Source organism: Neofelis nebulosa, chromosome 2, assembly GCF_028018385.1.
Source record: "Neofelis nebulosa isolate mNeoNeb1 chromosome 2, mNeoNeb1.pri, whole genome shotgun sequence".
Lineage (NCBI taxonomy): Eukaryota > Metazoa > Chordata > Mammalia > Carnivora > Felidae > Neofelis > Neofelis nebulosa.
In genome coordinates, this window is record NC_080783.1 from 61,528,046 (window position 1) to 61,549,174 (window position 21,129).

The 21,129-nt window shown below is 39.5% G+C and overlaps 1 protein-coding gene across 5 annotated transcripts in view; it reads left to right on the top strand.

Moving 5' to 3' along the window:
* Window positions 1-19,724, top strand: part of SLC25A12 (solute carrier family 25 member 12) — a 212,334-nt gene extending 192,610 nt beyond the window's left edge. For all 5 annotated transcript variants that reach the window (XM_058714039.1, XM_058714021.1, XM_058714011.1 and 2 more), the window contains 5 exons: window positions 11,659-11,799; window positions 13,860-13,998; window positions 16,594-16,752; window positions 16,866-16,956; window positions 18,624-19,724. In XM_058714039.1, the coding sequence (XP_058570022.1) occupies window positions 11,659-11,799; window positions 13,860-13,998; window positions 16,594-16,752; window positions 16,866-16,956; window positions 18,624-18,825 (732 nt within the window). In that variant the 3' untranslated portion in view covers window positions 18,826-19,724. The remainder of the gene's footprint in view (window positions 1-11,658; window positions 11,800-13,859; window positions 13,999-16,593; window positions 16,753-16,865; window positions 16,957-18,623) is intronic.
* Window positions 19,725-21,129: the final 1,405 nt, after the last annotated feature.

Consider the following 21,129-nt stretch of genomic DNA (forward strand, 5'->3'; position numbering starts at 1 on the left):
TCCTTACATCCTGGAATAAATCCCGCGTGATCATGGTATATGATTTTCTTAATGTATTTTTGAATTTGGTTTGCTAATATTTTGTTGGGGATTTTTACATCTATGTTCATCAGGGATTTGGGCCTGTAATTTTCTTTTTTTGTGGTGTTCTTGTTTGGTGTTTGGTATCCGGATAATGCTGGTCTCATAAAATGAAATTTTGAAGCATTCCCTCCTCTTCAGTTTTTTGGAACTTAGAGAAAGGATAGGTATTAGTTCTTCTTTAAATGTTTTGTAGAATTCACCAGTGGAACCATCTGTTTCTGGACTTCTGTTTGTTGGTAGGTTTTTGATTACCAAGTCAGTTTTCTTCTTAGTAATCAGTCTATTCACATTTTCTGTTTTTCTGTTATTCAGTCTTGGAAGACTGAATGTTGTATGTTTTTAGGAATTTACCCATTTTTTTTCACGGTTGTCCAATGTTGGCATATAATTGTTCATAGTAGTCTTTTATGATCCTTTGTATTTCTTTGTTATCACTTGTTACTTCCTGTCTTTAAAAAAAATTTTTTTTAATTTAAATCCAAGTTAGTTAACGTGTAGTGTAGTAATGATTTCAGGAATAGAATTTAGTGATTCATTGCTTACATATAACATCTAGTGCTCATCACAAGTGCCCTTCTTAATGCCCAACACTCATTTAGCCCATCCACCCCCCCCCTCCAATACCTTGCCAGCAACCCTCAGTTCTCTGTATTTAAGAGTCCCCATTAAATTTGTTTTTAATGTTTATTTATTTTTGAGAGAGAGAGACAGAGCTCAAGAGGGGAAGGCCAGAGAGAGGGAGACACAGAATCCGTAGCAGGCTCCAGGCTCTGAACTGTCAGCACAGAGCCCGACGTGGGGCTCGACTCAGGGACTGCAAGATCATGACCTAAGCCAAAGTCAGATGCTTAACCGACTGAGCCACCCAGGCACCCCTCTCCCTCTCTGGTTTTATCTTATTTTTGCTTCCCTTCCCTTATGTTCATCTGTTTTGATTCTTAAATTCCACAAATGAGTGAAATCATATGATATTTATCTTTCTCTGACTAATTTCATTTAGTATAACGCACTTTAGTTCCATCCACGTTGTCATAAATGGCAAGATTTCATTCTTTTTGATCACCAAGTAATATTCCATTGCATATATATGCCACATCTTTTTTATCCATTCATCGTTCGATAGGCATTTGGGCTCTTTCCATACCTTGGTTATTATTGATAGTACTGCTATAAAGATCGGGTGCATGTACCTGTTCATGTAACTTCCTGTCTTTTATTTCTATTTTTATTTATTTGGGAAGCCTTTTTTTTTTTTAATTAATGTAGCTAAAGGTTTATCAGTTTTGTTTATCTTTTCAAAGAACCAGCTCATAGTTTCATTGATCTTTTCTAGTTTCTTTTTAATCTTATTTATTTCTGCCTTAATATTTATTATTTCCTTTCTTCCTCTAACTTTGGGCTTCATTTGTTCCTAGTTCCTTTAGGTGTAATGTTAGATTGTTTATTTGAGATTATTCTTGTTTTTTGAGGCAGGTCTGTATCACTCTGAACTTCTTATATCTGCTTTTGCTACATTCCACAGATTTTGGTGTGTTATATTTTCATTTTCATTTGTATCAAGGGATTTTTAAAATTTTTACTTAGATTTCTTTGTTGACCCATTGGTTATTCAGTAGCAAGTTATTACTTCTTCACATCTTTGTGATTTTTCCTTTTTTATTTTTTTGTGATTGATTTCCAGTTTTGTATTGTTGTGGTCTGAAAAAATGCTTGATAGGATATCAGTCTTCTTAAATTTACTGAGACTTGTTTTGTGGCCTAACTTGTGATCTCTCCTAGGGAATGTTCTGTGTGCACTTGAGAAGAATGTATGTTCTGCTGCTTCTTTGTGGAATGTTCTATATATGTGTTTATATATATATATATATATATATATATAATATATATATATATTATATATATATATTTATAAATATATTTTATATATATTTATATATATATAGTTTAGTTTATATATATTTATATATAGTTTATATATATAGTTTATATACACATATATGTATGTATGTATCTGGTCTAATGTATCCTTCAAGGCTGATTTTTCCATTTTTATTTTCTGTTGAGGTGATCTATCCATTAATGTAAGTGGGGTATTAGAGTCTCCTACTATTATTGTATTGCTGTTGATTTTTCCCTTTGGGTCTGTTAATATTTCCTTTATATATTTAGGTGCTTCTATGTTGAGTGCATAAATATTTACAAATGTTATATATTCTTGCTGTATTGACTCTTTTATCATAATATAATGCCTATCTTTGCTTGATTAACAGTGTTTTAAAGTTTGTTTTGTCTGATAAGTATAGCCACTCTGGCTTTCTTTTGGTTTCCATTTGCATGAAACATCTTTTTCTGTCCTTTCATTTTCAGTCTGTGTGTGTCCTTACATTTGAGATGAATCTCTGGTAAGCAGCATATAGATGGGTCTTGTTTTTTATCCATTCAGCTTCTTTATGTCTTTCAGTTGAAGAATTTAGTCCATTTATGTTTAAAGTAATTACAAGTAGGTGTGTGCTTATTGACATTTTGTTAATTGTTTTCTGGCAGTTTTGTAGTGACCTTCTGTTCTTCTTGTTCTCTCTTCTTGTGGTTTGGTGCCTTTAGTGTTATGTTTAGATTTCATTTTCATTATCTTTTGTGTATCTACTATAGGTTTTTGCTTTGTGATTACGAGGCTCACCTATATCAGCCTGTATGTATACTAGTCTATTTTTTAAAATTTTTTAATGTTTACTTATTTTTAAGAGAGAGAGAGACAGACAGACAGACAGTGTGAGTGGGTGAAGGGCAGAGACAGAGGGAGACACAGAATCTGAAGCAGGCTCCGGGCTCTGAGCTGTCAGCACAGAGCCCAGTGTGGGGCTCGAACTCATGAACCATGAGATCATGACCTGAGCCGAAGTTGGACTTAACTGACTGAACCACCCAGGCACTCCTATACTAGTCTGTTTTATGTTGATAACAAGTTATGTTTGAATGCATTCTAAAATTCTACATTTTTACTACGCTCGCCTCCAATTTTATGTTTTTGATGTCACATTTTATATCTTCTTATTCTGTGAATTGTTGTAGTTATTTTTACTGCTTTTATCTTTTAACCTTCATGCTAGCTTTGTAAGTCATTAGTCTACTACCTTTGCTGTACATTTACCTTTACTGGTACAGTATTTACTTTCATATGTTACTTTGTTACCCAACCAGTACCCTTTCTTTTCAGCTTAAAGAAGTCCCATTAACATTTATTTTTAGGCTAGTTTAGCAGTGATGAGCTCCTTTAGTTTTTGCTTGTCTGGAAAACTTTACCTCTCCTTCAATTCTGAATGATAATCTTGCTAGCTAGAGTATTCTTGGTTGGGAGATTTTGCTTTCAGCACTGAATATATCTTTGCCATTCCCTTATGGCCTGCAAAGTTTCTGTTGAAAAATCTGCTAATAGTCTCATGGAGTCCCCTTCTATATAACAGGTTCTTTTTCTTTTGCTGCTTTTAAGATTATCTCTTTAACTTCTGAGATTTTAATTATAATGTCTCTTGCTTTGAATCTCTTTGGCTTCATCTTATTTGGAACTTTCTGGGCTTCCTAGATCTGGGTGTCTGTTTCCCTCCCCTGGTTAGGAAAGTGGTCAGCCATTATTTCTTCAAATAAGTTATGTCTCTTTCTCTCTCTTTTCTCCTTCTAGGAGAATTTTGTTCTGCTTGATGTTGTGCTATGAGTCCCTTAAGCTATCTTCACTTTTTTCCTTTTGCTGCCCTATTTGGTTGAGTTCTGCCCTGTCTTCCTGGTCACTTATCCTTTTTTTCTGCTTCATCTGGTCTGCTCTTGAATCCATCTAGTTTATTTTTCAGTTCAGTTATTGTGTTTTTCAGCTCTGTAACTTCTTTTTTGTACTTTTTTACATTATCAGTCTCTTTATTGAAGTTTCTTCATCTATTCTATCAAGACTCGTGAGCATATTTATGATCATTACTTTGAACATTTTATCAGGTAAGTGACTTCTCTCCATTTCATTGTTTCTTTCATTAGATATTTTTTTCCTGGAATTTTATCTTATTATTTCATTTAGGACATATTGCTGTATTTCCTCCATTTGTTTGACTCTGTTTGTTTCTCTATCATGAGCAAAACAGCCATCTCTCCCAGTCTTGAAGAAGTGCTCATAGGAAGACTGGGGATGTGTTTCTATCTGCTGTCTGTGTACCCTGGGGGTGGTAGTCTGTCAGGAACTGTCTCTCCAATTGTTTTAGTCCTGTGGACCCCAGAAATGCAGGCCTCCTGACCACTACAGCCAGATGCTTGTCAAGGGGCATCCCCTGTGCAGACTGCTTATACCCACTTGCTTTGGCAGGGCCACAGGAGAGGGCAGGGCCAGGGCAAGCTCACTTGCCAGGTTTAGCAGGACCAGGGCTACAGAAGAGGGCAGGCCTGGGGTAAGGCTGCCCACTGGGTTTAGGCAGGGCAAAGCTGCAGAATAGTGCAGGGTCAGGGCAAGTGATGCTAGCAAGGAGAGGAAGAATGCAAGACTGATGCCTACCAGTGCCAGCACTAGCAAGGCAGGAGAGTGCACAACCTGTCCCCACAGAGGATTCCAACAGACCCTTGTCCTTCCAGCAGATACTTTATGTCTAGCCTATGGATCTCTTTCATGTATGGTCTAGGTGCCCTTTAAGCTGCTTCTTTTACACTGGGTCCCAGGGTGAGTGAGTATGTGCACAAGCCCTTCAAAAGGGGAGTCTCTGTTTCCTTCAGCCCTTGGGTCTCCTGGAAGTGAGCCTCACTGGTTTTTAAAGTCAGACATTTTGGGGGGGCACTTGGGTGGCTCAGTTGGGCATCCGACTTCGGCTCAGGTTATGATCTTGCGGTTCGTGGGTTCGAGCTCCATGTCGGGCTCTGTGCTGACAGCTCAGAGCCTGGAGCCTGCTTCGGATTCTGTGTCTGTCTGTCTTCTCTCTCTCTCTCCCCCCTCTCTCTTCCTCCCCTCCTCATGCTCTCTCTCTCTCTCAAAAATGAATAAACATTGAAAAAAAATTTAAAAAAAAATAAAGTCAGGCATTTTGGGAACTTGTCTGTCTAGTACAGGTCCCAAGGGTTGGGGTACCTGATATGGGGCTCGAACCTGTTGCTTGTCAAGGATACACTTTGTATTTGTGATTTCACTCTAGAATGGGTGGGGTTTTTGGCAATACTGCATCTCTGCCTATTATACCTATCTCCATGTGGCCTTTTTATCTGTTGTGGAGGAGCTGTTGAGCTAGTTTTTAGGTCTTTTTTGGAGAGAATTGTTCCATATGTAGTTGTAGATTTGGTGTGTTCTGGGTTTTCTCATACTATCATGTTGACCTGCCCACTCTATGGTTGTTTTTTCAAAGAAAAGGTTACGTAGAGTTTCTTAGACATATCTGTAAACTTAAATGGGAAAAAAATTAATGTCTTTCCAAGTCAAAAACGCAGAAGGTTTAACAGTCTAAATAGACTAACCTATATGTAGTTTTTAAACATCTCTCTGGTAAGTACCTGTTTTTATGTTTAAACTCTAACCAGAGCACTTACCTGCCTGATCACATTAACTCTTTCAGGGAGTGTATACTTCTGAATGGGTAGAAGTCATACAACTCAGGGTGTATTTATTGTTCAGCAGAAGGCTAGTGTAATCTTAATGTGTTGCAGATATTCTTAGCCCTGTGTGAACATACCTCCTGAACAACATGTCCCTTCCCTTGATATCTTGCTTTCAGTCTACAGTGCTCTCACATTAGTGCACAAGAGCTCTGTGAGGTATATTGGGCTGTTGTTGGGATCCCTATTGTCATATAGGAAACCAAGGAATGGGAAGGGTATGACCTATCCAGGGTTACAAAGTCAGTGACACTATAGGTCAACAAACCTAGAATCTTTCCACTCTTCCATGCTTCCTCCCTTCAGTCTATGCATGCACACACTGTAGGTGCAGCAAGAGGTCCATTTGTTAGTTGGAGCATCTACTGACCCTAGGGCCAAGATTTGTAGCTAGCCAGCTCATTATACTGTGTCTTCCTCAACAAGCTGAGTTTCCACATCTCTAAAGAGTTGTTTGGGAGCAGTCTCTCCACCTCCCATCCCCCCAATCAGTGTGTTCCCAACTTGATGCTTGCGTATTTATGTGAACACATACATATGTGTACAAGTTCAAAGTCCATATATATTTATGTCAGAGGGGCTCACGATAGATACACAGATTCTGACTCTTCCTTTACTGTCGTTAGAGGTATGTGTAGTTTTATCTATTCATATCTTAACACCCTCACATATATTAGTGACTCAACAATGAGCAAATTGTACTTTAGTCCTTTTAAGTTATCATGGCCCTAGGCTATTTTAGAAAGAACCATTAATATTTCCCATTGCTTTATAAAATATGTAAGAATGTTTGGTTGATGGTATCTGAGACAGAGTCACTGTCTGTTCCTATACTTCTGGAGTCAGTCCTGGTGACAGTTAATTCTGTGACTTTTATTTGTTTGGCTATTTTAAATGCACATAGTTTGTACATCTGCTCAAGTTCCTGGTGTGGCCTTAAACTGAAATTAGATTTTCATCAATATCTGTAAGGTAAGACTTTATAATGAATTGTTCAGATTGTGGTTAGAGGGAAATATTTCCAAACTACAGGAGAAACAGATCAAAGAAGAAAGTAAACAGGAGACTTGGCACGAGCAGGGCCAGGTCCTCCTGCCTATTTGTGGACTCTGCCCCTGGGGCAGGATTGTGAGGGCAGGAGGTTGAGCAGGCCTGATCCTGCGTGCAGCCCCTTGGCCTCGGGCACATCAGAGGCTTGGTGACATCTCAGTTTTCCATCCTTTTTTGCTGACTTTTGCTGTCCACTTTAGTTGGTTTATTTTCTCATTAAGAAAAAATTTATGTGACACAAGATTGAATGGAAGTGTTTACATTCTTTCTCTTTCTGTTATATATAGATAACCTTCATTCAAAATGGGAGTTGTTCTCTTTTATTGTGTCATTTGTAATTCAATTCTAGAGCAAAGAAACAACTTAGTACTGAAAAGTGAAAGCTTCTAAAACAGTTTTAATATCAATGCTTGCTTCTCTCTATAAAAATAGGCAGCAAATTTGAAGAGGGAAATTTAGCAAGTAGAAGTTTAAAAGTTAATTTTGATGATTTGATGAGTGAAACAAGTTCCTCAAAGGTATTGTATGGAATGGTGTTATCTAATGGAAGCATCAGTACAAGAAGCAGCAGGATCTCAGATGAGACCGTGTCCACTTAAGACTGTATAGCTGTGTATCATCATAATTTAATTTGAAATTTTATATATCTTGGTGTCTGTTATTTCAGATCACTATCTATATTTGGTTACATTGTTTGATGTTCATACCTAAATAGATGGATAAGCCTGTTTAAAGTTTTGGATCCACAGATAACTAGTGCTAACTAGTTTTTAAAATGCATTCAACGTATATAAATTACCAAATTTATTCTGGGGAAGAATGTGTGAGAGAGGACATAGTCTATAAAAGAAGTCATTGTTTCTTTTTTTTTTTTTTTATTTTTTTATTTTTGGGACAGAGAGAGAGCATGAACGGGGAGGAGCAGAGAGAGAGGGAGACACAGAATCGGAAACAGGCTCCAGGCTCCGAGCCATCAGCCCAGAGCCTGATGCGGGGCTCGAACTCACAGACTGTGAGATCGTGACCTGGCTGAAGTCGGACGCTTAACCGACTGCGCCACCCAGGCGCCCCAAGAAGTCATTGTTTCTAAGACCAGTTCTGTTTCTCATTATTTTTTTCTATTTTTTGTTTTTGAGCAGTTAATACATTTCATGATTCAGAATTTAAAAGGTACAATAGGATATGCTTTCAGATGCACATTTCTCTTTCCAGGAGGCAACCAATATTTTCATCTCTAAGCCATTCTAATTTTGATGAACTTAGGTTAATTTTGACATATTGGTCATCAGTGGATACCTATATTTTATGTTTTGTTTACGTTGGCATGATTTTATTATGATCCTATTACCTGATCAAGAGCATATAATTGTTTCCACTTAACTCTTTCCTTACTTGGGCATTTACATTCTTTTGTTTAATTTATTGCTGTTTAAAGTAGCAAACATTTGCATATTTGTAAAAAGCAAAACATATGGACATATTTGTAAAAATATACTTTTTATTCTATTGTAAAGTTATCATATTTTTATTTCACAATTTAACACTTCTGAAATTCAGCATATTCAATGATTATATTTATTATAACCAGGGTTTTTTCCCTGTGAAAAGATGTTTTTAATGTAATAATATTACTTAAAATCAGTAGAGCCTTAAAATAGAAATGATATTTTCCTATATTTGTGTTTCAGAGTGGAAACAATTAAGAATGTGATAAAACCTGGGGCACCTGGGTGGCTCAGTCGATGAGTGTCCAGCTCTTGGTTTTGGCTCAGATCATGATTTCACAGTTTCATAGGTTCAAGCCCTACATCGGGCTCTGCTCTGGCAGGATGGAGCCTGCTTTGGATTCTTTCTCCCTCTCTGCCACTCCCCGATTCGCACTGTCTCTGTCTCTCTCTAAATAAACAAACTTCAAAAATTTTTTAAAAAATGTGGTAAAACATAATCTTTGTTCTGGGTCACTAGATTTCTTACTAGAGCAATTGAATTAACTGCAGGTTTTATCCCCCCATCTCATGTTCCCAGTTTAGGTCAATCTCAGAGTTCGGAAAAGGACAGCACATATTTGCCATGTGTGTTTCCCTTTAATTGTTATGAAATATCCAAAGTTTTAGACAACTTAAATAGTCATTTTTATTATTTTTTAAATTATTCAATGTTTCTGGATAGTATTTGCCTACATATTCCTGGGTCTATCATAAAATGTAAGTAAATTTTAATAAATATCATAGAATATAAATAAATATAATAAAATACAAAAGTATAAGTTTTACCGCATATACAGACTTGTGCAATTGCTAGATGTTTTCCTCCTTCAAATATAGTAGAGTATGTAGGTGTGAATGAAACTCATAGATATGTGCCTTGCTATAGTGTCATTGCTTTGTTGTTTAATGCTCGCTTGTCAGATGTATGTATAAATCCAAATCAGTTTAGTTTTGTCATTATGTCCAGTGCATTGTCAGGACTTAGTATGCATTCTGGGTAACAGATCTTCAAAGCACACAACAGTTAATGTGTTACACATTACATGTACACTGAGAAAGAAATGTGAAGAGATGTTAAAGGAGTGCAAACCTCAGTAAACTGGCAGTTATTTCCAGAAGGGTGTGGCGAGCCGGGGAGGAGGAAGTGTGGGCTGGGAGACTGCTGGTTGGAATACTCTTGCTCTGTGGGATGTTTTAATTTACTAATGATTAAAAACATGGAAGAACTTTGTATTTATTTAAACATGATGTCCATATTTAATGTGAGGATCACCCAAGGTTTGACATCATCTGGTGGTGACATCATTTGGTTTGGGGGTTATAATCAAAATTTGTGTTTCTGTTATTATTTGTTTAATTCTGCTTTAGTTGAGAACGTAAGGTGCATTTTCCCAAAGATGGTCTTTGCAACCATTATTTAAACAAGAGATTTCAGGGAAGTAGTAAACTTTTTCAATTCGTTTGGTCTTTAATACTAGCTGCAGGAGCAATTACTTGGATTATCATTTTAACATAATTTTTTACCCAGCAATCCTTTTGAAAGTATTGTTTGCTTAGATTGAAACACTGAAATGCTTCCTTCTGCCTGCAGTGCAACAGATTAAAAGAGAGGGAAACACAGGCAAATCAACATGTAAAATTGGGTCACGTATCATTTGGGGACTTGTGTGCCAGTGGTCTGGATTGTTGACTTGGGAGCTGCAGGAGACCCAGAGAGAGACAGCAAATTGCTCGCCCCCTGTGCTTGGTGGACAAAAAGGGGATTAGGGCCCTGGGGGATCCAGGACAGTAAGCTGCCCACGAAGTGGAAAGGAATCTCGCGTCAGTGTTGGCAGTCGTGGATGTCATGGATGGGAGTGAGGGGTCAGGATTGGAGCAGGTGTAGTTGAGGGGTTTCCAGCTCCGGCCAGTTAGCAGAATGGCTGAGACTTGCTGCCCCGTGAAAGTAGGACTGGAAGGACTGTGGGTTTTACTTTTTTTTTTTTTTTTTTTTTAATTTTTTTTCAACGTTTTTTATTTATTTTTGGGACAGAGAGAGACAGAGCATGAACAGGGGAGGGGCAGAGAGAGAGGGAGACACAGAATCGGAAACAGGCTCCAGGCTCCGAGCCATCAGCCCAGAGCCCGACGCGGGGCTCGAACTCACAAACCGCGAGATCGTGACCTGGCTGAAGTCGGACGCTTAACCGACTGCGCCACCCAGGCGCCCCGGACTGTGGGTTTTAGATAAATGAACAGGGATGGGGGTGAAGGTAGAGTGTTGGGTTTTATGGGTATTGTTTGCAATATTTCTATACCTGTGGAACTATAGTGCCCCAGTGAGGCCTTTACTGTTTCCTGATTCACATGTGACTTGCTGTTGCAGTGAAGTTATGATTATAGAATATAATTATGACTATATGAATATGGTTATGATCATGTAATATAAACAGCTACAGTTCAGATGAAGATGTGCAAATGAGATTTTTTCACTTCATGGAGATGTATATATTTATTTATGTTTTAACAAATGTATTTTTATGTATCCATACACACACCCATATACATTTTTTACTTTCTTACAAAAACTAAAAAAAAAAAAAAAAAAAAAAAAGTTGGTAGCAGTTTTGTTAAACATTCTTCTTTTTTTTCTCCTCTACTAGTTAACAGATTTCAGATGCAAATACACCCTCATTATCCAAATTCAAATCCCTGTCACTCACCACCATTGTGGAGTGTGGCTTTGATTTGCCAGTTTTGTACTCGTGGTAACTAGAGGTTCCACTTCCTAGCAGAGTTTTTCTGGTTTTGTCTTAATACTGAAAGTGTCTTTCTACATTCTCTCCTTTTAGCTGTGTATCTCTCTCCAGAGTTTTGCTCAGGATAATATATTTTAGAATTTGAACCATGGGAGACCTTTTCCCCTCTGACTTAAGGCATGTCTGTGGGGGCGAAGTTGTGTTAATTGCTTTACAATCCAAGGCAGTGGAGATGGGTGGCTGAGCTAAAAAGAATGACTGCTAAGAAAAGAAAAAAAACAACTGTAGATCCAAATTTTACCTCCAGCTTACAAAAGATACCAACCAGTCTTCTACCATCACTTTCCCTTTCATTGGGGAACTCCCCACTGCCTCATCTGGCTTCACTTTTGTTTTCCAAATGAGTTTATTAGTTTTGCCATTTTGGGTGCTGAGTTGACTCTGGAAAAACTGGTCTGAGAAATACTCCTGACATTTCAGATAGAAACAAACCCAGACATAGATTGACTTGAATTTGGGACCATCCCCGTGGGCCCCTCCATTATTGGCCGAAGCGTGGGACTCTCAGTCTCCTGTGAAGAGGGAAGAGTAAAGTACCATGTAGAGGCTTTTCTGGGTTTTTCTTGGTTACACTGTCAGTCGGTCTCTGATTTGGAAATCTGCTTCTGTCTCTCCTCCCTTGCCTACAGGCTGGCGGCTCTCAAGTCATCTTTACTAATCCATTGGAGATAGTAAAGATTCGCCTACAGGTAGCTGGAGAAATCACCACAGGACCCAGGGTCAGTGCCCTGAATGTTCTCCGGGACCTGGGACTTTTTGGTCTGTATAAGGTGGGTAGATTCCCTTGGGTTATCTCAGTAGACAGCTTATAATGTACTCAATAGGAGCGTGAAAGAATGTGGAAACCAGGCTTCTCCCTCCAAACTGGAAAAGTAATTTTGTCCAGCAGGGTAGTCCCTTGAGTACAAAATCAGACAAAAAGAAAAAATCAGGACACTTCTATTAGAGGCAGTGGGATATACAAACACACTCTCCTGTTGTCATCTTCAGGCTTTTATGAGGCTGCCAGCAGGGAGGCCAGCGCTGCAGACCTGCTGGCTTTAGGCTCACAGCCTTTTATTTGACCACAGGTTTGGGAAAAGTTTCTTTGGTGTTCTCTTTGGGCTGTTTTAGGACTTCAAAATAGTCTTGTGTTTATTTTGAGTCTGAGTTATCTCTATTGTTATCTTCCCAGTAGGAGCTTCTGTTTGTCTTAATAATTTGACCACAGTGAAACAGTAGTAGAGTTTGGTAGAATTCAGGTCTTAAGAAGTTAAGTGGTAGGATTTGTCAATAATGAATTCCATTAAAAAAAAAAAACAAAAAAAAAAAAAACAGTGTACTGTACTTTAGCAGAATGCCAGTCAACAGATTCCTTCCCTGCAGGTATACTTACTCCCATCATTACAGATCAGATGTAATGGAGCAGAAGCTATTATTTTTCTTAAACAAGGAAGAGTATTTCTTTCCATTCTTTTGCCTGGTATAAGAGGGGAATACGTAAATTTAGCTGCTATTAGACAACTGTGTTTCCACAGCATCTGATTTATTTATAGATCTGTTGCTGTAGAAATGTGTAAATTGGCTTCTGGAGCTGCAAATTAAAAATTAGAATTTCTCTAGATTAGATTCACACAGGTACAGGGCTCTTGGGAGACCAGTAAACCAAAGACGCTTGAATCTTGGGAGAGTTCTGTATACATTCCCTCCCCTCCACCCGCAATTTCCATCCTTTTTTTGGAATTACCTTTGAGAGCTAAATTTATTGATACTGTTTCTGTCTGTATCATTCTTCAGAGAGTTCTTGGAATTTTTTTTTTTTTAATGTTTGAGTTTGTCTTTTGAAAACAGAACCATTAGGGAAACAAGTGCCAAAGACAGTGTATTTGCCTGGCTAGATAAAGCCCTGGGCAGTAGAACAGCATGGGCTACTAACCAAGCTGAGGGAGGTATTTATTGTGAGCTTTCTACTCCCGTGGAAACTTCCACTAAAATAATTTGACCTAGTTCCCCACCCCCGCCCCTCCTCTGCTGTTCAGGACATGGGGGCCGAGGAGGGAAGATTGGTGGTTTCTTTTTTCCCCTTTTGTAGAATAGTCACCTTTCTTTTCCACTGCCATTGTCTGTAGCTTCTTAACTGGTACTTCATGGGTTCTAAGCTGTGTAGATTGAATTGGTGAATTGTTAGAACTGTGGGCTGCCTTTGCTGGTTACTTTGGAATCAAGCTATTAACCTTGGGTTTCCAAGTCTGTTGCCACTCATGTCCTTCCCCATTGCATCCACCAAAGCCACACGGAACAAGCAGCCCGGAAGTTTGAGAATTAAAATTTTTTAACCTTAGAATCTGAATCTGGGGGTGCCTAGGTGGCTTGGTTGAGCATCCAACTTTGGCTCAGGTTGTGATCTCACGGCTCATGGGTTTGAGCCCTGCGTTGGGCTCTGTGCTGACGGCTCGGAGCCTGGAGCCTGCTTCAGATTCTGTGCCTCCCTCTGTCTCTTCCCCTCCCCTGCTTGTGCTCGCTTTCTCTCTCTCTCTCTCTCTCTCAAAAATAAATAAACATTAAAAAATCTGAATCTGTATTGGAAATGCCAGAAAATTCTTAGTTATCAGGATAACATCCTTACCCACTTAATGAACTCTAGGACTCGAGTCCACAAGCCTTTCTCAAACTTTGAGCCATGTATATTTGTCTATGCTCCTCTCGCCCCCCCCCCCGCCCCCCATTTCTATTCCACATCAGTCCCCATGCTGTTTGAGGGAATACCTAATACTTGTCACCCTGGATCCCTTATGGGCATTCATGGCCCTGTCTACATAACTGTTTTGCACTATTTCCTCACTTGTGACAGGGTGCCAAAGCGTGTTTCCTCCGAGACATTCCCTTCTCTGCAATTTATTTTCCTGTTTATGCTCATTGTAAACTACTTCTGGCTGATGAAAATGGACACGTGGGAGGTATAAATCTCCTTGCAGCTGGAGCCATGGCAGGTAACTAGAATTTTCTTTTTTAAACCAAAAAACCCTTCCCCCATTCTCTTTAAGAAGTACAGAATCTCTGTGTACCGTCTGCCTTTATTTCTTGAAGGGTTATTGTTTGTATCTGACTTAGTTTAAATATGATCACTTTTTTTCCTTTGTGGGATGTGCTCTAATTCTGATGAGAGTTAATTACATTTGCATACTGTGGATAAACAGCATAATGCAGCTTAGCAACTCAGAGCCAAATTAGATCTGCCCATCTAAATTGGGCTTTCATCATTAATGTGCGCCTCCCATGCCCCTGAAACCTTGGGTGTAGCCAAGCTAAGCATTAAGGTGGAAAAATTCTTCATCAAATCAGTTGCTTCATTGTATCTTATGTGATGCCCAGGTCTAGTCTGCCTCACTTGCTATTTCTGCATGTTGGAGTCCCCATGATTTGCCTTAGAACTTGAGCTTTCCTCACGATACTGTCGATGTTCCTTCTACCGTCATTCTAATTAGATCAAAGTAAGCAGTACTTCCCCAGCAAACTACCCCATACTCAAATGGGCATCTCTTGTCTGTCCTTTAACACTTTCTTTAATAATACTTGTTTGCATAAGTTTTATCTTCTGTACTAGGCTGGGAGCTTTTTGCAGGGAGGAGTTTTATTCTCTTTATCCTTACTATCCCTTCGTGGCCAGCATGGTAATAATAGGAGCTCAAAAAATGTCAGTGGGATAAATGAAAATCTTCATCTGGTCTAAGATCCCAAATTAGACGCAAAAGAAATTCCATCTGAAAGAGGAGCCTAACACATGCAGGAAGGTACTAAGATGTTTTCTTTTGATCGCACAGGCCTAGCCTTCCTCTTGAAGGAGCTGACTGGGGATAGTAGGGGAGGACCACGTGTCCTTGGCTGCACCGGCACTCAGAAATGACAGAGGAAGGAAAAGGCATGTGTTTGCTCTCCATTACTGCTGGTCAGACATAGAAACATGAAGGGTGTACACAAACCCAAACGGAGTCCCCAGATGCTGGTGTAGGTCTAACTGCCTGGACTCATGGTGCTGTATAGCTCTCACTGGGTTCGTTCTCCTCTGGTGCCTTGGCTATACAGCAGAACAGCCTGAGCACTTCCTGAAGTGTGGGGTGCGTATGGTGGGGTTCTAAGGGTGTTGGGATGGACCATGTTCTTGTCCTCGCCCATGATGACAGGGAATGACTTGTGAATGACAGGGAATGACTTGTGATGGTTAAAAAACTCTCCAGGGAGCTCTGAGTCCTTACTTGGGGTCTACCAAATCCCGTGTCCTCTGGCCTTTGCTATTTCAGTCAACTGCACATTTGAAAGCCAGAAAAACTGTCTGCTCTGTCTTGGCACTGAGTGCTCATCCAGCCTCTTTTGGGTACTCACCAAAGGCTCCCAGTTTTAAATGGGGCCAGGAAATTTTCCCTCCAGACTTTGGCCTGTGCTTTCCAGTCAGCAGCAAAAAACCAGCCAAAAGAACAGTCTAATCGTGGACAGGCATTTTGCCAACAGTTGATGGAACCAAGGAAACATTTCCATGGAACTGTCAGCACCAACTTTTTGCCCACAGATACTCGATGTCAAGTTTTCATAATGGAAGATGATTTTTCCTCATTTTTTTTCCAGTAAAGCCTTGCTGGCAGGGCCTGAGAACATTTAGAATTCAGAACATTCCAAAGACAGGCAATTTTCCTTGTTTCATCTGAATACGGTGCAGGACCATGTGCAAGGGGGGGTATTCGCATCATCCTGTAACAGGCTCCCACAAAGTCCACTAGCTCCACCTGCCTGGTGATGATTCAGTGATATTCAGGCCATTTGGATATCTTCCCCCTGAGGAAGGTTATCTTGCTCCTTTATTCCCTGCTTTGTTTTATGTGAAAGACGTGGTTGTGAAATCCATTTTGGGTGTCCCGCTGCTGATCAATCTCAGCATGACCCCAGGGAGCTCACGCACGGGGGGATAGATAATAAGGCCTTTTGATGATCGGTTCTCATATTGTTCCTTAACTGGTTGCCTGGCTGCCTCTGCTCCAATTGTAATGACTTCTGTCATGTAAGCATGTCTGAAAGGAGTCCCAGTCAACTCTTGAGTTAGCCCCTCAGACAGGTGAGTGGATATGAGTACTGACAGTCACCTTGCACAGTAAGATGACAAGAATCAGCAAAAACCACTGGTTTGTTGTCAGGTACATTTAACATCCCATTAAATGGGACAGTGTCCTCATTTCTTACTATATACATAAATGCTTGTGTCTTATTTACCAAAAAAAGGAGGTAAAATAATTGAAACCTAAAGAGGAATACTTGGGAATCATCCTGGTAATATTGCTGCATTTTTTCCTGTCACAGTTCTTTGGGATCATGCAGTGTAGAGTGATTTTCCTAATTCATAAAGAAAAAAGAATTCTGTTCCACACTGAAGCAGCTAGTAGGCTTATGTGTCCTTTTTCCCATGAGTGCCCAGGCATCTATTTAAGAAACTTTGAGTTAGAGCAGTTAAAGTTGCTAATTGTATTGTTAGATGTTAGCAGTATGTCTGTTCTTTATAAGGTACTTTGGATGACTTACATGTGCCTTTCTCCTGAAAGGTGTGCCTGCTGCTTCTCTGGTGACCCCCGCTGATGTCATCAAGACAAGATTGCAAGTGGCCGCCCGTGCTGGCCAGACGACATACAGTGGTGTCATTGACTGTTTCAGGAAGATACTCCGGGAAGAGGGGCCCTCAGCATTTTGGAAGGGGACTGCAGGTAGGGACTAGGGCCGTACAGAATGGCTGTCTCGTGTTAGGGACCTGCTCCCATTACTCACTGGTCGGCTTTGCCACAGCCATGTTAAGTATCCCCACTCCCATCTTTTTCAGCTCGAGTGTTTCGATCTTCTCCCCAGTTTGGTGTTACCTTGGTCACCTATGAACTTCTCCAGCGGTGGTTTTACATTGATTTTGGAGGCCTGTAAGTGCAGCTATTCAACTCCTTGTAAAAGAAAGCACCAAAATCAAAGTAGGCTTTTGGCCTACAAAGGCATTTTTGAAACTATTAGAAACTAGGAGGACAGAGAATCCTACAGGACCAGTGCATTTAAAACAAACAGTGGGCTTGGGGTGCCTGGGTGGTTCAGTTGGCTAAGCATCCAACTCTTGATCTCAGCTCAGGTCTTGATCTCAGGGTTGTGAGTTCAACCCCTGCGTGGGACTGCACACTGGGCACGAAGCCTATGTAAAAAAATAAATAAATAAAACAAACAGTGGGCTTGAGAAGCTTCAGTATCAGGGGAGTGAGACCTTGGTAGGGGGACATCATACACAGTATTAAGCAGTTACTTGGGGAAAGTGAAGGCAAGCAGCAAATTAAAATGTTATGTGAATAAATTATCTTTTTTAGTATAAGCAAATACTGAGCTTCATGGATCTAGGTCCTTATTCTTTGAATTTATTATATGGTCTTTTAACCAGAAGTAATGTAAATTTGTGTTAGTAACACTTTAATGAACTTTGTTTCAAAGGCTCCATCAAGCCCTTTCATACCTCCAAGACTTCATTATTCACCATAATTTATGACTAGATAGGTATAGGTGTTCTTAGAGCTAACAAACAGGAAAAAAAGAGAGGTTATGCCCATGGACATAATTACTGGTGAGATCTAGGTCAGAAATTGGGCCACTTGAAGTCTGTTTTGAGAAGAAAAGGAACTACTTGTTGAATCTGCTGAGGGGGGAAGGTTGTACCCCAGCAAGTACTTATCAGCTTTTCAGCAGATGATCAAATCCCATATCTGGGTCTTAACCTCATAAACCTTTGACCCCCTTTCTTGCTCAAAGGCCAAATAGGAAATTAGCTGTTGAACCAAGAAGTAGAGGGACTTAAACAAAGGAAGTAAGAATAGTAGTCTCACAATCCCAGGCTCTTCTATGCTTTCAGATTGTGTAAAAGTAAGAATTCTCTCTATTTCTCTTTAAATTTAGTAATACTTCATGAGTTTACTATTTAAATAAAAAGTTAGCTTTTTAAATTTTTTTATTATTATTATTTTTTTTGAGAGACACAGAGAAACAGAGTGTGGGCAGGGGAGGGGCATAGAGAGAGAGGGAGACACAGCATCTGAAGCAGGCTCCAGGCTCCTAGCTGTCAGCATGGAGCCCGACGCGGGGCTCGAACTCACGGACCGTGAGATCATGACCTGAGCCGAAGTCGAACGCGCAACCAATTGAGCCACCCAGGCGCCCCAAAAGTTAGCTTTTGAAACTATGTCAGAATAAAAGAAAAATATAAACTTTTTATGACTAATTTATGCTTAGTACAGAAAATTTGGAAAATGGAAAAGTGTAAAAGAGAAAGTCACTCATGGTCCTGTTTCCCAGAGAGTGTTAATATTTAAGTGTATTTGCTTCTGATCTTTTTTCTGTGGACCTATTTATAAATTGAGACCACCAAAAAAAAATGTGAATGTGTTGCTTTCCAAGCAGCTATAAATCATAACAAATGTAGCATAGATGACCAGGAACTGTTCGGACGAACATTCCTCTTTGTGGCACGTGGGTGAGGCTGAAAGTGTTCTCCCATCCTCATGTGCCATCGTCATCAGTCTTGAGCGCACTAACCATTAGCTTTTCCTATCAACAGCAAGCCCTCTGGCTCAGAACCGACACCTAAGTCACGCATCGCAGACCTTCCTCCTGCCAATCCTGATCACATCGGTGGATACAGACTGGCCACAGCCACTTTTGCTGGCATTGAAAACAAGTTTGGCCTTTATCTCCCCAAATTTAAAGCTCCTAGTGTTGCTGCGGTTCAGTCAAAGGCAGTGGCGGCGTCCGCTCAGTGATGAGACAACCGCTGAGTGTGGCAAAACGGTTCCCCTGGAGAGAGGGGCCTCGAAGAGCAGCCCCGTAATGTATCCAGTCAGCTGCATGGTGCTGACTGAGCTGAGGAGTCAAACTATTCTTTCTATGTGACATATACATATATTTGTTTATAAAGTAATCATTTGCCCAGGAAAAAGCGACAACGCAGTTTCAAGCTTTAGTCTTAAGTGTTGAAATGTTTTCTAAGCCTTGGCATGAATTAGTGTTCTAGACTGCTTTGCACAGCTTGCACTTATAGTGACTGTACATATTGTACATCTTTGTACAGAGACATCTTGGCACCTCATCCCAACAAATCACGTTTATAGAATGTAATGCGGTTCTAAGTGGCTTGAAATGTACAGAATGTTTTGAAAGTGTTTTATTAAGAGTCACACAAAAATAAATGTATTAAAATTAAATTCATTCTCTTATTGGTGACTTATAGAAATAAAGCATCAATATTGGATGTATTTAATTCCCAGCTCGTTTTCCATTCTGGAATAAAAAGGTATTTGCTGATAAGGAGGCATAATGAGGCCAAGTGCTTACACCATTGAATAAGAGATCCTTGGAAGATGCATGCTAGTAGATGCCAGAGGACCAGGCTGATGACTTGTGTGTGCTGATGTGTTTCCATTTGTATTTAATATGTGTATAGATTCTCCTCTGTTCATCAATCAAAAGGCATTTCCTAGACAGCTCCTCTCCTGTCAGTGGGCATACGGAAATAGGGATGTCTCCAGCATTACTGGCTTAGTTTTGCTTTCCTCTGACACAGCAAGGCAAGGGCCTAGCTTTTAAGATTAAAAGATACTTTGGCAATTTTCCTTCATATGGACATGTTTCCAATGAAAAATAAAATGCACACCAAAATGTATGCATGTAGTTGGATTTTCCTTCATAAATACTCTGATAGTGCTTTTTATTTTGATTCACTACCAGTTCCAAAGAACTCATGATCAGGAATCCCTCTCTCCCACTTCTGTAAGAAAGTATTTGATTTGGAAAGGGCTCTGGGAGTGAGGGGAGGGAGGACGATAAAGAGAAGCTGTATCTTTGGATTTTTAGTGGGGTCTAGGTTTTTCCTTATGAATCCAAATACAAACTACTTATTTCAAAAGTCACTCACCTAGGATGTGATTACTAATTTAGATCGAAACATGCATCTTGACAGCCACGTCTACACTTTGCTATGCTTGTGATTTGATGTGTACGTCAGAATTTACTTTAGCAAAGTGCTTTGGGAAAACATTACTGCTGTTGCCGATAAGCCGGGATAGGAGAATGTATGCAAATATTTTCAAGGGACAAACTTGGAGATAGACCAAGTCACTTAGTATCCTACACAACAGTCATTACTTGATGGCTGACAGGTCTGTAACACAACTATAGGCACTCTCAGGCCCTCCAGCAACAAAAGACTTAGCTTTGAAAGCAAGTTATTTCCAAATGTATTCAGTTCTCATTGGAATGGAATAAATAACAATACAGTTGTTCACTATTGCCACCTGTTAAAAATACGCGAGTAGCCCATGGATGTGTTCTTACAAAAGATTCATAGAATATCTGTGCATATAATTGACCTTTGAACAACTTGGGGGCTAGTGGTACCGGCCCCCTGTGCAGTGGGAAATGGGTGTATAACTTTTGGCTCCTGAAAACTTAACTACTAATAGCTTACTATTGACCAGAAAGAAGCCTTACTGATAACATGATCAATTAGCACATATTTTATATGTATTAAATACTGTATTCTTGTAATAAAATAAGCTAGAGCAAAGAAAATGTTAAGAAAATCGTAACACAATACTGCATTGACGAAATATAAGTAGACCACACAGTTCAAACCCAAGTTGTTTGTAGGTCAACTATATAGAGTAAGATGTGAAAGTGCCCTCTTTACCTCGCTTCTCCCTTTACCACTTGCTTCCTGAGAGGTAATCACTGCTAATAGGTTAGAGTCTAAATTTGTAGTCTGTTTTTCATACATCTATATAAAGATATATGTACATATTTATATTTTAAAAACAGGATTATGCTATGTATGTATTGTTCTGTGACTGTCGTTCACTTAATATCTTTGAGATCTTTCCATGCCAATTCATAGAGATTTATCATAATTTTTAATAGCTGCGTAGTATTCCATAGTATGGTTATAGACACTTTTAGTAAATACTCCCTTACTGACATTCTTTTTTTTTTTTTTTTACTATTGCAAGAAGTGCTGCAGTGAATGGTACACATCTTTGTACATATATTTTGAGTACATGTGCTAATATTTC